This window comes from Tetranychus urticae, chromosome 1 (assembly GCF_039701765.1).
Source record: "Tetranychus urticae isolate SD_2017Ah chromosome 1, NJAU_TeUrti_SD_1.0, whole genome shotgun sequence".
NCBI classification, from domain to species: domain Eukaryota; kingdom Metazoa; phylum Arthropoda; class Arachnida; order Trombidiformes; family Tetranychidae; genus Tetranychus; species Tetranychus urticae.
This window is the reverse complement of record NC_142958.1, coordinates 20,186,599-20,202,264: the sequence shown is the minus strand read 5'-3', so window position 1 is coordinate 20,202,264 and position 15,666 is coordinate 20,186,599. Positions and strand designations below refer to the sequence as shown.

At 33.2% G+C, this 15,666-nt stretch overlaps 1 protein-coding gene and 1 long non-coding RNA gene across 4 annotated transcripts; both read right to left on the bottom strand.

Annotated features, from left to right (window-relative positions):
• Positions 1–19: 19 nt before the first annotated feature.
• On the bottom strand, positions 20–7,557 carry LOC107372235 (uncharacterized). 2 transcript variants are annotated; one of them, XM_015940429.3, is made up of 6 exons: positions 7,081–7,557; positions 5,753–5,906; positions 4,679–5,674; positions 4,391–4,582; positions 2,257–2,659; positions 20–2,091 (listed from the first exon to the last, which is right to left on the bottom strand). In XM_015940429.3, the coding sequence occupies exons 1-6, from the start codon at positions 7,366–7,368 to the stop codon at positions 147–149; spliced, it is 3,978 nt and encodes a 1,325-aa protein (XP_015795915.1). In that variant the 5' UTR covers positions 7,369–7,557; the 3' UTR covers positions 20–146. The 2 variants fall into 2 exon arrangements, with proteins under 2 accessions (XP_015795915.1, XP_015795916.1); XM_015940430.3 differs by having other exon boundaries at positions 7,105–7,557.
• A 2,644-nt stretch (positions 7,558–10,201) lies between these two features.
• Positions 10,202–13,387, bottom strand: LOC107359338 (uncharacterized). 2 transcript variants are annotated; one of them, XR_016201069.1, is made up of 4 exons: positions 13,247–13,387; positions 12,236–13,161; positions 11,412–12,164; positions 10,202–10,433 (listed from the first exon to the last, which is right to left on the bottom strand). It is a non-coding gene; the product is annotated as an uncharacterized LOC107359338 (long non-coding RNA). The 2 variants fall into 2 exon arrangements; XR_016201068.1 differs by lacking the exon at positions 10,202–10,433 and having other exon boundaries at positions 10,964–12,164.
• Between the last annotated feature and the right edge of the window lie 2,279 nt (positions 13,388–15,666).

Below are 15,666 nucleotides of genomic sequence, written 5' to 3'. Positions count from 1 at the left end.
ATGCAAGAGGCACCAATTGTTTTTTTAGCATTTTTTTATGTTTTAATTTTGTGAGAAAAAAAGAAAAGAGATTTTTGTTTTTTTACTCTTTAAATGTGTTGTCCGTAAAGATTGGTAAGATTACAATCACTTTAAATTAGGTTAAATTAATTAAGATGAAAGTGGCTAATATCCAGACCAGGTGAGGAGCCTGGTGGACCATGATGATATCTCATTTGAGGGTGCAGATATGGAGGTGCACCATACGGATGTCCCATAACTGCTGGGTTCATGGCTCCTGGCCGGAAGATGGGATGGTTTGGGTCAAAGGGCATGTGAGTAGCAAATGAGGCATGTGCTGAAGGATGTTGAAGGTATGCAGATGAAAGATAATAACTACTTGTTGGAGGTGGAGGAGGCCCAGTTGTTTCCATGGTGGGTTTAACACCTTCATTTTTACTATGTTTATTTTTATCTTTATCATCATTGTTTGACTTATCTTTTTTGGAAGATGAGGAAGATGAGGAACTAAAAGATGAATTTGATGAATGATGATGGGCTGCATTTTTGGGACTAGATATTGATGAAGAACTTGCGTTTGAAATAGAAGACATCACAGAATTACTGGCGACAGACATTGGAATTTTACTGCCTTGCGGTATATTCAAAATGGAGGATGAGGAAGAGGAAGAGGATTTCATTGAATCCATTTTATTATCACGATGCAAATGAGAATCATCCCGTTTTAATGGTGGAGGTCCACTTGGATGAGGTATTGAAAGAGACGGAACTCTAGGTGAAGAGTCTTCATTTTTAGAATGGTCAACGACATAAAATCTTTTCATGTCGTCTTTTGATTTATCATAAATTGAATCATACAGTGAGTTGGGATAATTAGCTGGGGAAACCATCATTGAAGGTCCAGCTAAAGGTCCACCTTTATTTTTAATTAGTTGAGGTTCGACTGTTATATCATGATTATCTTTCAAGATTCCTCGATTATCCAAGTCCATTTTATCTTTCGATGGGATATTTGTTATTAACATGGCATCCACTTTTGATGTTGGAGTTATCCTGAGATCGCCTTGAGGTGCAAGACTTGATGATTTAGTTGCTAAATCAAGGCCCATACATGCAGGAGACTGTCTTTTGTCATTAGAAGCTAACTGTGATTGCTCCTTCAGATCACCCTTATCAGACATTTTTAAATGTTGCTCCTTATACATTCGCTCATGTTCAGCTGAAACCCTTTCATACTGGTGTTTATAATGAGGATCATTGGCAAGTAAATGCATTTGGTAAGCTGGATCAAGTGAATATCCTGGATATCCTGGCATAAATCCATAAGGATAGGGAAGAGATCCTTGCAATGGTGAACCATATTCCGGACCAGTGGGAGGATTAGTGTTAGAAAGGGTTGAAGATGGTCCATGATTATTGGGTGGGGTTGAAGATGAAGTTTGATTACGGGAGGAACATTTATCATCTCTCTTTTTATCATTTGAATCGATAATTTCTCTAGGTCTACGAGGATCTGTAGGACCAGATGATCGTGAAGATTCATTTTTCTTGCTATCAGATGAGTTGACACTTTGATTTTGCTGAGTTGATGTTGACGAGCTCGATGTCGATTGTTGCTTTTGTTGATGCTGATGTTGCTGGTGTGGCTGGTGATGTTGTTGTTGCTGCTGCTGTTGCTGGTGATGCTGATGCTGTTGCTGTTGTTGTTGGTGCTGATGTTGATGTTGTGGTTGTGGCTGTGTTTGTAGCTGGGGTTGAGGTTGTGGTTGTGGTTGCGTCCGCGATGACGGTTGCGGTAATTGAGGCTGAGGTTGATGTGATTGCGATTGGGGTTGCTGTTGTGATTGGTGCTGTGATGTTTGCTGCTGATTTACAATGCTTGGAGGAGATGAGTTACGAGTCGATTGTTGAGAAGATTGCTGTTGAACAGAGGACTGAGAAGGTAACAATGATGAAGATGGTTGAGAAGATAACGATGCAGAAGATGATTGTGACGATGATGAAGACAGAGATGATTTGGATGACGACACTGTCGATGGTTGATTTGATGAAGATTGTGATTGGGGTGACGGATCTTGATTTTGTTTGTCTCTGAAATTGAAAAATGAGTAAAAAAAGGAAATTAGAATGAATTTAAGGTGACAATCAGTTTCAAAATCCATCAACTAAAGATAAAAATAAATCTTTTCTTTGAAGATGGCGAATTTTGAATAGAAATCGAACAGTTCATTTATTTTTGAGTTGCAAGTAACTTACGAGTATGGCTGAGGGCTGGCAGTTTTATCCCCAGAGGTTGCTCCAACTGGAAGAATGTAAGGTGTTTGGTTGAAAAAAGGGTAGATGCCAAAATTATTAGAAGCTGATTTAGAAGAAGCATCAGAACTGGTTGAGGTAGCTGGAACTACAGGTTCTTCAGATTTTCCACTGGGTTTGAGTTCAGTTTCGGTATCATTGGCATCAGAAATATCTGAATAGGCTGGGCTTTGAACATTTTCAATATTACACGCGTCAGAATTTGCATTATCTACAGGTGATCCACAAGAATTTCCTGATGGCGAAGTATCCATAGGTACTTGATCACTAGGTGTTTGACCAGTGCAATCAGAGCTGGTTGATGTATCCATGGGATAACCAACTACCTTTAATTTGATCCCAGGCACTGAAAAGAAAAAAACTTAGATCAGTAAAGTACAATTCTTTTAACACGAAAAAAAATCCATTGATGGAACTTATGGATTAAATTGATGGATTTCAATCTCATAAGTAAGAGAAATGGTTAGGGCATCAAAAAGAGTATTTTAACAAAATTCCATAAAAAATACACTGAAATTAAAATTCATCGATACTTTTTGGTACTTTCAAATAAAAGATTCTGGACGCTTTTCTTAAAAAACGCTTGCCATAATATTCATGCGTGGATGGATTCAGACAAAGCGTTTTCAGTATTTTGAAACACTCCAAGTGTAAACATTTCTGTTAACAAGATTTTTTTCAGATATAAATGTTGATCTAATTAGTAATTTGCCTAATGATTGAAATCTTTTTTTGAACGGAGATGTCATCGATAGAAGTAAAGTAGATACTTATAATTGAAAGAGATGCATCAAATTGATTTGAATTGACTGAAAAAATGATAGATTCATGAAAGTTATCCTTTGTTTTAAAGGAAAAATTACTGATTATAGCTGAATAATCTTGAAATTTCAATAACTGATTTCTCAAAATTGAATTAAAGTGATTGGTGTGCTAATTAAGTGCGACAATAAAACCAGTAAAAATGGAAGGTTTCGAAAAGAGATCAACATTGGATTGTATAAAATGTGGTTTAAAAAGTGTTTCTTCCTTATTGTATGCTGCAATTGCCTAAAAAGTATCCTTATACACATCTACAGATTTGTCATCTCACAAGCCTTGTTATACAAGCCTTGTAAGTAGACAATGATAATCTTGAGAGGAACAACCAAAATGTTGAAATAACCTAAAATTAAGAAGCCCGCTAGATGGCGTATAAATCAAACTGTTCAAAGTCATTTTGGTTGCTATTTAATTTTAATTTACTTTCTTGTTTATTATTTGCATTTTAAATCTCTCTTGAACACTACATGCACCTGGTGATTTCATCAGATGGTTTTATTTTCATTTAATGTGGCGAAAACAATTCAAAGTTAGTCATTGTCTTTCAATGTTCTATTTCAGAATATTTAAATCACATTTCTTTTAAAGATCCGTAGTCAAACAAAAACCAAGAATTTAAAAATCAAAAAAATAAACTCATTGCAACCAATTAAATTCAGCCAAAACTAACTCTTTCATTTTTCTCTCCCTTCTTAATCTGAAAGAATAGCCCACACACCTTCATGAAGACCTGGACCTCACCTAGTCAATCAAGTTGTTATAACTAGACAAACTCATACCGAGGTTTTATATCAAATCTTGAATTTCCCTAATAATCTAATCTAAAAATGTAAATCTTTCAAGATTCAATCTGGATAATATCAAGTGGACCCATTTGGGTTCAGTGACATCCTTATCCCTGCAATGAAATAATTTCACTAGAGCAACACATTGTCATTGGTCATTATTTAATTAAGAGTCTGATTCAACATATTGAAAATTAATCTGAGCTACTATTTCTGGTAAAAATGTCAACGAAATGTTTTAGAACCAAAAATCGAAAAATATGCACAATTCTAAGCCCAAGGTCACACACAAATTGAAGATAAACTCTCTGATTAAGAAAATAAATGAATCCCTTGCCACCAAAAAAAAGAATTTGGAGTTTCTAAGATTGCCCTCTAAAGAGTCTTGATCTGATTACTAATTGGATTTTGACCACTAATCCTTTGGGTATTTAAAATTAAATAATTAGACAATAGTAAATATAGGTTACCTCCTTCAGAAGAGCCTTCTGGATGCTTGGATTTTTTATCCTTATCCCTGTCCCGTTCCCGATCTTTATCCTTTTTCTTCTTTTTATGCTTTGATTTTTTTCTTTTAGCATTATCAGATTGAGAATTTGCAAAGTCCACTGAAATTGGTTTACTTGGCAAAGGCTTCAACGGACCAGAACTTGATAAATTACCTATTGAGAGAAAGTGTTTTAGGTTAGTAAAAGGAAAATAATCATTTTTTGTTAAACCAAGATAAAAATGGTTAATCCAATGTGTTTTGAATGTACCTTGCGAACCCGAAGATGGGACTAGGAATGTGGCACTAGGAGTACTACTAGTATTATGAGACGATGTAGAAGTTGCAAGTCCAGATGAAATACTGTTGCTTGTTGTCACCGCAGTGGATCCATGGAAAGGAGAAGTGGGTGAATATCTAGAATCCATTGGAGTATCATTTAAATCGTCACTCATAGGTGATCCAGCTGAAGAATTGGCAGTTTTAGGATCACAGATAGGCTGAAAAGTAACCGATGACTCTTGGTTAACACTATCTGAATTATTATTCCGATTTGCTTCGCTAGGGTCACTGGCACTCTCACTATTAGTTCCACTTTTGGGTGTATTTTTTGAAGATGGACTAGGTGGTACACTTGAAGCTTCAGTGGTAGCTTCCTCACTATCCGAAGGCAAAACAGAATCTTTATTTGGTTCCAAATCGGTCGAATCAGTTTCAGTTTTACTTGTTGGCTCACTTAAACCACTATGGGCACGGGTTTGATGATATTTTAATCCATTGATATGCTTATACTTTTTACTACAATTAGGCTCCGGACACTCAATTAGAGCCAGCGAGGGTGGTGCATGCATTGTTGGAGTTGTTGGTTCACTTGAGTACACATTTGGTGTTGGAGTATTCCGAGATTGTGAACGATTACGTTTACCATTTTTAGCTGATTCTGGAACTGGACTTAGTTCCAGATCAGGACGAGATTTACGCTTGCCATTGACACTGGCAGGCGCTTCACATTTCACTGGACTTGCGGGTACAGTAAAACTTGAATTAGCAGTTCTACGTCCTTTTCCATTGCGTAATTTACTTTGAACACTCCGCAAATCAACTGAAGTTCTACCTCGCTTAGCTCTACTACTTTTGTTAGCTTTAGCTTCAATATCACTAGTCGGGGATTCACAGAAACGAGGTGGGGCCCAATCATGCTTAGTGCAGTCCAATAAAGTACCAACATAAGTTTTACCTCTCCAGGTGACATTTACAACTAAGACACCTAAAATAAAAGTAAATGCAAATGTAAATAATTTAAAATCACGCAAAAATTGCAAAAAAATCTGAATTATGAACCTACCTCCTTCGGTTTCTTGCCAAACAATACCTTCCAAGGTAACACTTGTACCTGGTTCACATGGCCCTAAGCAATCTGGTTCAGTTACGGTACCTACACTTGTGCAAGTAGACATATGCCTCATCTCAGGTTGACTCGGCGTTTGTGCTTCCATTGGCTAAAAAGATAAAAATAAAATAAAAAGACTAATAAGCAATTGTTGTTACACCAATGAAATGTTCTAGCTTCTTGCATGCTTAATCCATGAAATAGATGAAAGAAGAAACAGAATTAAACTAGAGTCTGCTCTCCGAGTCAGATAAAGTTGACTTGACCAGTGAAATCGATCAAGAACAGAGTGCTGACTCGAATGGATAATAAACAACCTAAATACATAGAGCTAACAAGTAGATAATAAAGATGAAAAGAAATCAAAATGCAATAATAAAAGCGAGTTTCTCTGGAATAAAATTTAGCTGTTAAATAACCAAAATTAATAAAAGAGAGTCAAAATATGAACAATAATTATTGGTTAATTGTAGATTCCCTGCAGGTCTAATTTCAGGAGAAACAAAGCTTCTGTTGGTGTGATCCTAGTCTTTGTAGTCTTTACTGTAGTTTGTAAGTGTACAAGAGATGACTCCACATTCGCCTGAGCATAAAAAGACTTGAAGAGAGTCTTCTCTTCCATTGAGAGAGCTTAAGGTACCACCTATTTATATGTAAGATGCTATTTGTTCAATGAGTCCAATCAATTCACATTTGAACATAAGATTGAGAATGATAATGAAGTGAGAATTAACTAAACCTGAAATCAACTTGTTTGTACACAAAGTAATTAACAAAAAAGGCAAAAAGCATATTTTCAAATCTAATCCTGGTAAGGTTAAGCTATCAACAGTGAATATTAAACAAGGATTAGGTGGCAAACCCAATTTTAAGCCAGGAAAAAAAAGAAAAAGCAAAATTGGCAACAATTAACACTGATGAAAAAATCAAGAATGTGAAGAGACTAAATCTTGTTGAAGAAGTCATATTGAATTAGTAAGAACCTCTTGAAATTATGATAAACGTAAACAAAGACATGAATATGTCATCAAACAAAGAATCGATGATAATCACTTAATACAGAGAGAAAAAAAATGTTCATATATCCACTGGAAAATAGTAAACTGCAGAAACAATCAAAAATTTTGAGCACTGTAATTAATCCATAGAAATAGGTAGGTGAGAAGAAAAATGGCAAATGGTAAAAATCATTTTTTTTACATATCCTTAAGGAAACAGATCACCATTTTTTGCAGTAAATGTTGGTAAAGAAAATGTATGTAAAGGAAAAGAAGTGTAGTTACATTTTCTTCTCCTTGGTACTTTACCCTTGATATTTCTGTTAAAGGCGAAGAAGATGCAGAACCGTTTGGCTGGCTATTATTTTTTTCAATGTCTGCATCCAAGTCAATTATTAAATCACCAATACCCAATTCCCATTCATTGTAATCATCATCAAAATTGGTAGCAACACTTGAAGGTGCTGTGGAGGCAGTTGGTAACACAGATTTTGAGGCTGGTGGAGTCGTTGTCCTTGCTGGTGGTGAAGCTGATACGCTTGAGGATGTGCTCTGAATTGATCCTGATGTCATGGCAATGACATGGCAATGATGAAAAAGAACAGATGATTGTACTAATTACCACCTTTAAAGATAAAATTAACAAAATAAAGTATCAAGAGTAATAATAAAAAACAATTTAATATTAAACAAATAATAATAATATAATTTTCCGAAGCCTCAGTTTTTTGTTCCTAACACAGTATTTCTCACAAATAAGATGGAGCAGAATTGAAGACAGAGAGAGGGGGAAAGTAAAGAAAGAAAGGTAAAAAGAAAGACTAACAAAGAGACTAAACAAAGACCAAGAATAGATGGCGCTACAATCGCTCTAGAGCCATCTATTGGTTGCAGAGAGAAGCAAAGAGAGATGTTAAATGTTTCCCAAAAAAATGTTAATGAGGAAAAAAATGAGCTTATTCATTGAAAATGGCCATTTTTCATCGAAATTTTGACTCTTTTCAAAATGTCTTCTTTACCACCATAGAGGGTCAATGTTACAGTCGATAAAAATGATTTAAAAGGTAATTTTAATCCAGTCATGATTGTAAAAACACTCAAATCTCATTTCAACTCTGGCTTTGTTTTGTCACAAAGCAAAGCCTGGAAACAAGAAGATGCTCAATTATTGAACCTTTTTTTTTGATCAACTCTTGTACCCAAATTGTGATCGAGTTTACTTTGATCTCTATTTTAATGATCAATCAGACAATGAATAAATATTAGCTCGCAACGTTCAATGTTTATCAACACCTAATAATGCAAGAACAAAAAAACCTGTTACTGATAAAAGAACCTTGATTATTATTTCATCGATTTCTCAGTTTATACACATTCAAGTGAATCTCTCTCAGTGTTACAGCATAATAATAATCATCTTCATCATCATCAGCAACAACATGTTTTCAATACAAACGATGAACCAGAATTTAAAGGAAAACCAAAAAAAAGATGAAAATTGAAATGGCAGTTGCTTGAGATTAGCTATTCAAATGATTATGAAGCAAGTTGAAAGCTGACAATAATCAACTTGCAGGTTAAATGGTCGAAACAATAATGTTGATTGTGACGCCATATTTTAACAATTAACCAGTTTTTTCTCTTGTTTTGCTTCTTCTTTTCATTTCTCTGTGTTATAATCAGCTTCTACTCAAGTGCAAAGAGGCAAAAAGCTTGAAAAAAAAGTGAGAAGAAGAAAAAGAAAAGGAGAGAAAAGAAAGAGAAAAAAAGGAAGATAAAAGAAGATGGAAGATGAAGCAAAAAGAGGCTCGAAATGTTTTTCCTCATTCAAAAGATGAAGCTTGAGATGGCGAAAAAAAAGAAACAAAAAAGATGAGCAGAGACAAAGGAAGTGATGGCAAATAGGGTAAAGATGAAGATGAACAAGAAAATGATTATGAAGATGATGATGAGAAAGTGAAAAGTTAATCGCCAAGGAAAATGATACAAGGTAATGAAAGGCAAGAAATGGGCAAAAATATGAAAAAACGATGACAATTGTTCATCTTTTTTTGCATCCATTTTTGTCACCATTTCATCCAAATTTTCATCATTTTCATCATCAATTTGGTAACCTTTAAACAAGAGAAAGAGAGAGAAAAAATGTCTTCTTTGCTCTTGTTTTTTTCTCCTTGCAAAAAGTAGTTTTAAAAATGGGTCCAAAATGTTGTTTTTTGTGTTGAAAATACAAGATGAAGGCAACGGCAAGGAACAAGATGATGAAAGAAGAAGAAGAAGAAAAGGCTTGAAGAGGGAAAAGTAGAAAGAGAAGAGAAAAAGAGATTAATAACAAAGAACAGTAGCTTATACCGATGTGACCTGACCTGACCTGGTCTGGTTCGGGCTCTAGTTTACAGGGAAACAGTGAGCTAAAGCCATTTTGTTCAACTAGCTTTCAATGGTTAGAGAAGCAAGAAAATGATGAAAAAAAGTAACTAGAGACTCTCTTTTTTGGGTCCAATTGACAGACACAAGGAGACCAAGATGATGATGATGATGATGATGATGACAGGGAAAAAGAAGGCAAGAAATGAATCGAAGGGGAAAAAGTCTTCCAAGGACATTTGATGAATCAATATGAATGTTGTTACCTTGTTTGTTGTTGATGGGTCCTACTTTTTTTTCTTGACTCAAAATTTTTTTCCTCTTCTCTTCTCTTCTTCTTTCTCTCATCTTCTCTTTCTTTTCTTCTCATCTTCCCTCTTCATTATATTACAAGACTAACCTGGTCAGAAGGTAACAAAATGATTGTTATCATTGTTACTCCATTATTATTGTTGTTAATATAAAATCATATACTTGAGGAGTAAAAAAATGAGCTTGTAATATGTTAAATTGATGCAATAATTTCTTTCTTTATCATTATCTTGTAATAATCTGATGAAAGCCACAATTATTCATTTACTTTTATCATGTTCATCTTAAACATAATTCCCATTGGATTGTAATGATTATCATTATAAAACATAATCAATTGGCTGTTTTCAAATTAAAACCATTATCAAAACAAAATGGGAAAACAATGAAACAAATATCATTTTTCAGGTTTATCTTGCATTTGATAATTTCAACATTTCTGAAGGATAAAGAGATTCTGTTCAGTCAATTTTCAGCTCGATTGAACAGTAAATTGTAAATTCAATAGAAATGAGTAAAAAGTGTTTTGGTTCAACATTCCTTGTCCAGTCTTTTGATTCAACTCTTTACCAAGTATTTGGGTAAAATTGCATGTAAAGGTTACATTTCAAGTGAAATATTTGTAATTTTGTTATGAGACTTTTTTTTATCAATTTTAATCAACATTCACCAAGATTAATTGATATCAATCTAGATTAAGTACTTGTGCCTGGACAAACGTTAAGACTGCTTAAGATGTCACTTTTTTTATTGTCAATAAATTGAGCTCGCCTCAGTACTTTAGGTTTAAGAATCAAGATTTTTGTCTTTAGTTTTTTCTTTGTATTTTGTTTTTCATTGGAACCATTTGAATGATGATGAAGAAGACATTGACAAAGATCACATGATTCAAGAGAAAGAAGGAAAGAGAAGAGAAAGACAGAGAAGAGAGTCCAATCGATTATCTTGAGATGTTTGTGAAACTGGAAGAGGAAGATGATAAAGAGGAGAAAGACAAGATGAAGTGAGAGTGAATTTGACTGAAAAAAACCTTAGCTTTACCCTTGAGCACGTAGCCGTGAAGATGATGATGATGGGAGGGAGAAAAGGAAGAGAAGATCGATTTTAGTTGAACATCAGAATAAGAAATGAGAAAAAGATGAGTAAAAGTAGCTGGTTCAAGTGAAAAGATCAGACAAGATGAAACTGGAAAGAAGATAAAGAGAATAATGTTGATGATTTTGATGATGGTGATGATGAATCAACTAAATGGTTATTGAGGTTGATTGAAAGGTAAACACTTTATCGATAGTTTTTTTTCTTCTTTGCCTCTTTTCTCAGTAACAAAGGTTGAATGTTATATAAAATGTTGATAGTGATAACATTTTTGTGTTTTGTTCATTAGACAAACAAATATCATTTTTTTTTGTTTCTCTTTCATTTGATTAACCAAACATATGATTATGTTGCACATGAATGTTATGTTTAAGATTAACACTTTGAAAATGAGTGATTAGATTGATTAAAAGTGATTAGGTTTAATCGTTTTGTTTGGGCATCTTTTTTGTTGGTTTGCTTTTTGGGTTTAGACTTTTTGCTGTCTCTTTTGTAGTTGTTACCAGAGATGTTGCCGTTGCTGATGAGGAGGGTGATGATGGTGATGACTTATTACGGTGAGGAGTAAAAGGAGCAAGGATGATTAGGATGAGAATGGGAAAACAAGTTACTAATGATTGTGAAAGTGGATAAAAGAGAAGATAAATAGTAAAGGGAATGAAAAGAGATGAAAAAGAAATGAAGATGGAGAAGAGATGAGAATCAGCAACAAAGGCAAGAGGAGAGATGGAATGAGAAGCAAGATGAACACGATGAAAATGGTGAAGATGGTGATGATGATGGTGGAAATGTCAAGGCAGTGAATGATGAAAATTGTGTAAAAATGAAGAAGCTCTTAAAATCACCTTTTCTTTGGCTGTTACATGCAACTTATCATCAAATGATTAGACGATGTTTACAATAATTTTAATAAAAGAAGTTTATTCTTTCTTTTTCCTTGTGACTTTATCCTCCTAGGCCCACCCAGTTACACCTTTAAGCGATAAAGGTAAAACCAAGAAAAAAAATTGGTGATGATGCTTAAATGTATGAGAGAGTTTAAGGTTTTTTTTGGTTTTGCTCATTGATCAACTTCCATTGAACCTGCCCAAGCTTTGGTTTACTCACAAATCAACTCTTGTGGACGACATAATAAACTGTTACAATGTTGTTGTTGGCCCAACCATTGATTGTTGTTACTGTTTTCCATGACTAAACTTATTGATTGATTCAAGTTGATTATCTATCTGGTAAGGTCATTGGACAATCCATCTTGTAATCATGATGATTATTTCAACTTGTTGTTTCATCTTTCCTTAGTAATATGGTGATAAAAAAATTGTTAACTTCAAGATGAAGATAAAGGTTAGTCTGGTAAAGATGATGATGGTGAGATTTAACGATCAACTTATCAATTTTTCTCATCTTCACTTCATTTTTTTCCATTGATTGACTGATGTTCATCACAAAAATGAGGAGCAAAACTTCATTGGCTTTCCTTTAAGATCCTGCCGTATGAGATTGTATCGTGAAAATTGCCAATAAACATTTAATTAACATTAATGAATAGCTAATTGGTGAAACCATAACTGCGACTTTGAAAATTTGGATTCCTTAACCTGGATTTACAATTGTAATGAAAGTTTAAATCAATTAGGTGTGCTTTGATGGACAAGAAAAAAAGGATTACCAGATTTTGTCGAATGGTTATGGAAGAGTCTTGGTTGTTGATTGAAATTTTGGTCTCAATGGTTGAAAATGTAGCTTGGAATTGAGAGTTAAATGTAAATTTTAAGCTTCTCTTTCGTTTTTTTCACTTCCACTCTCAATATCACTTCTCATCAATATTAATTATGAAAAGTAAGCATTTTTCAAAATACTGACAGTGAAAGTTAATCAGCTAGTTAGATTATTTGTCAACAAAAATAAAGTATCCTTTAAACGTTTGGGAGATTTGGGAAAAAAATGTGAACCCAACAAATTCTGGTTTAGTCCGCAGTAAGATTGAACAGCAATTTTGAGTTTGTACTTTTGCTGTTAAATCAATTTTGCTTTTTTTGTTTCGCTGTTGCTGTTGCTTGAGCTGAGGTTTAGTTGATGATGTTTTTGTTGTTGTTGATTATGTTGATGTTGTTTTTAACCATCGTAAGACGTTTGCTTCTTAAGCAAAATAAATAAATATTGACTATTCTTTTGGCTTGAGTTTGGATGCTGTAGATGTTGTCATGGTTGAGTTGCATGTTTGCCTTGCTCAGAAAGGTGAATGAGTACCAGTAAGACGTGAAAAAAATATCATTTTCATGTTAAAACCACTTCAATGTCAAGTTATCAGGTAGAAAAAGGTAACTGATGAAGATAAAAAAGTAGTAAAGAAGATGGCAAAAGAAAAAAGAGAAAAAAACCGGCTTCTCCGTCTTTTTCCTTCATCCTTCTTATTCTCTCCATCATCTCGGGCATCTTTTCCGATGAATGTAAAATCCATTGATTAATCAAATCAGAGTGTACCCATCCACGATTAAATCAAAATCAATCTTTTCCATTAATCTCAATTGCCATATCAAGTCAACTTAACCAGCGGCTTTCAAAACCAACACCTTTTGGCATCTTTTGTTAAACCTAAATAATGTGACACATAAAACATAAATTAATTTTTTACATAATTGAAACATATATTTAAAACATTGAACCATTAAACACTTACCATGAATAGTTGGGGTCGGTCCGGCAACAATTATTAATCTAAATTGATATGAATTGATTATGATATTAATTAAAAATGTTTATTAATAGTCAGGATTAGCAAAAAAGTAAACCTTTTCAAACCAAAAAATACACTTAACATATGATTAAAAATAGGGGGAAGTAATTTTGTAAAAATTGTTGCACAAAAAGCGCGCATTTCAATTTTTCCATATTAATTGATAAATAAATTTTTATTTGAAGTTGAATTGAAAATTTAAACTAAACTGACCTTTTCATTGAATAATAAAGCTAACAGTTTTGATTGACAAAAGATATTGATCAAAACATTGACTGAATAAATATTGGAATAAAAGAAGACAAAATGAAAAACAAGTTTTCTCGTTACATGCATTTTACAATTATCATGTATCATCAATAAAATATGAGAAAATGTATTGATAAAACTATTCAATATTCAAGGAACACATTAAAACTGTATTATCACTTAAACTCAAATTCAATCAATATGATAAAGATGTAAAGAGAAGCAAAAAAAGCTGAATAAAAAATGAGAATTAGCATGAAGTTTGAATTGTGTCAATGAAATCTTTTCATGGATTCTTTATGAGTTTCATTTCAGTGTTGTGACCATGTGAAGTGAGACTTGAAAGTGTAATTTAATATCATCAGGTCATAAGATGCCCTATCGGTGATATGATTGATGTTTGTTCAAGCACGAATCATGATGAAGAAGAAGAAAGAAAAAGATGAAAAAGAAGAGAAAAGATGGTGAAAATGAGAGTTTTTGTTCAACTGTAAACTAGTAAAGCAACTTTCAATCTTCAATTATTACATTTTACATGTAGTTTTGATAGATTTTTTTCCTCTCCATGAAGATAAGGACTGAGAAGATGAAAATGAACCTTAAAAATGGAAATGAAAATGAAGATCAATCAACATGCAAAACGACCTTAACAAGTGTTAACTTTGATGGGAAGAGAGCGACTCTGTTAGGTTGAAGGTTTAACGTTTTACGGCCAATCTGGTTTTCCTTCTGACTATTTGTAGTTTTTTTGGTTCAATAGGAAAAGCTTTTTCAATTTTGTCATTTAATCTTGCCATTCAACTTTACCAGTCAACTGTTTCAACAAACGCTCTTTTAATTGTAATTAACAATTACATTTGATTGTTTAAATGGTGAAAATTTTATCATTATCATGTTAATTATCAATAAATGAAAGTTTAAAAGTAATCATTGTTAATGCCTTTCCTTTGTTTATTTGCTGGTAATATCTGTTTGGTTATGAGTTTTTGTGTTTTAGCAACTTTCTGTTTCTTATACATTTCCCTCTGTTAATGGATAAAGTTGGTAGCTTCAATTTTAAGCACATCAATCATGAAAATTGCGTTGATATTGAGTGATTAATATCATCTGCTTCAGGCAATAATCTAATAAATAGAATCATTTTTTCTCTTTTTTCTTGATACAAGAAAAGCTGGTGAAGAAGAAGAGAAAAAAAACAAACCTAAGAACATGCAATTTTTGTATTGATTGAGAAAACTGTTAAAACAAAAACGAATCACTTTTTAATCAAAATTACATTTACCATTGAATTGTCATGGAATTTTGTGGAAATCTTTTTTTTCTCTCAAAATTTTGTGAAAAAAACTTTGACAAAGAGTGAAAAGAGTTGAGAAGAAGATGAAGAAAAGGTAAGAAAACGAGAAAATATGATGATGGCCCTTTCCTTTGGCTCTGTTGGGTTCTTGTGAATATACCTGGAGTGGGCCATAACTTTACCTTTTCCAGTAACAAATGTAATAAGCATGCTGTGAAATGAACAAAATACTTACTTTCAAGTTTTGTATCTTTTATCTTCTTCTTCTTCTTCTCTCTCTTCCTTTTCATCCTCATCCTTATCTTTTATCATCCTTCTCATTATGCTCATCATCTTCTTCTTTCTTTTTCCTCTTATTCACAGTGTTACGTTTACCTGTTTAATTAGTGTGTTTGTGTTTTCTTTGCCTTCTTCTCGTTGACTCTACCCTTACCTTGATAGGATTACATTGAACCGTGAATAGCAATTAGCACTATTTGGCTCATCTCAACATGTTATAACCTTTAAGCCTCGTGTGCTCTTTAACCTTTTACACTATCTAAATAATAATAATGTTAATGATAATTTTTGATGATTATGATAATAAAAAGGTAATAATAATGATAAATAATAATATGTTTTTATTTTCATTAACAGTCCAAAGAAAGTCTAATGTAAACCAGAAATGTGGTAAACTTGCTTTTGTTTTGTTCACTGTTTATTCAGGTTTTACATTTTTCTTGTTTCTTTTACATTGCGCTTTTTACTCACTTAATTACCTTTTTTTATTTAATCATTTGATCATTTCAATTAAGCTATTTTTCATCTACAAGAATGGTCT

What these genes read in the sequence shown, in the direction of transcription:
- LOC107372235 (XM_015940429.3), bottom strand. Translation starts at nt 7,368, where the DNA reads ATGACATCAGGATCAATTCAGAGCACATCCTCAAGCGTATCAGCTTCA. An exon ending in AGTACCAAGGAGAAGAAAAT is followed by an intron (nt 5,907 to 7,080) that starts GTAACTACACTT and finishes TTATCTTTTTAG; the next exon opens with CCAATGGAAGCACAAACGCC. An exon ending in TTGGCAAGAAACCGAAGGAG is followed by an intron (nt 5,675 to 5,752) that starts GTAGGTTCATAA and finishes CTTTTATTTTAG; the next exon opens with GTGTCTTAGTTGTAAATGTC.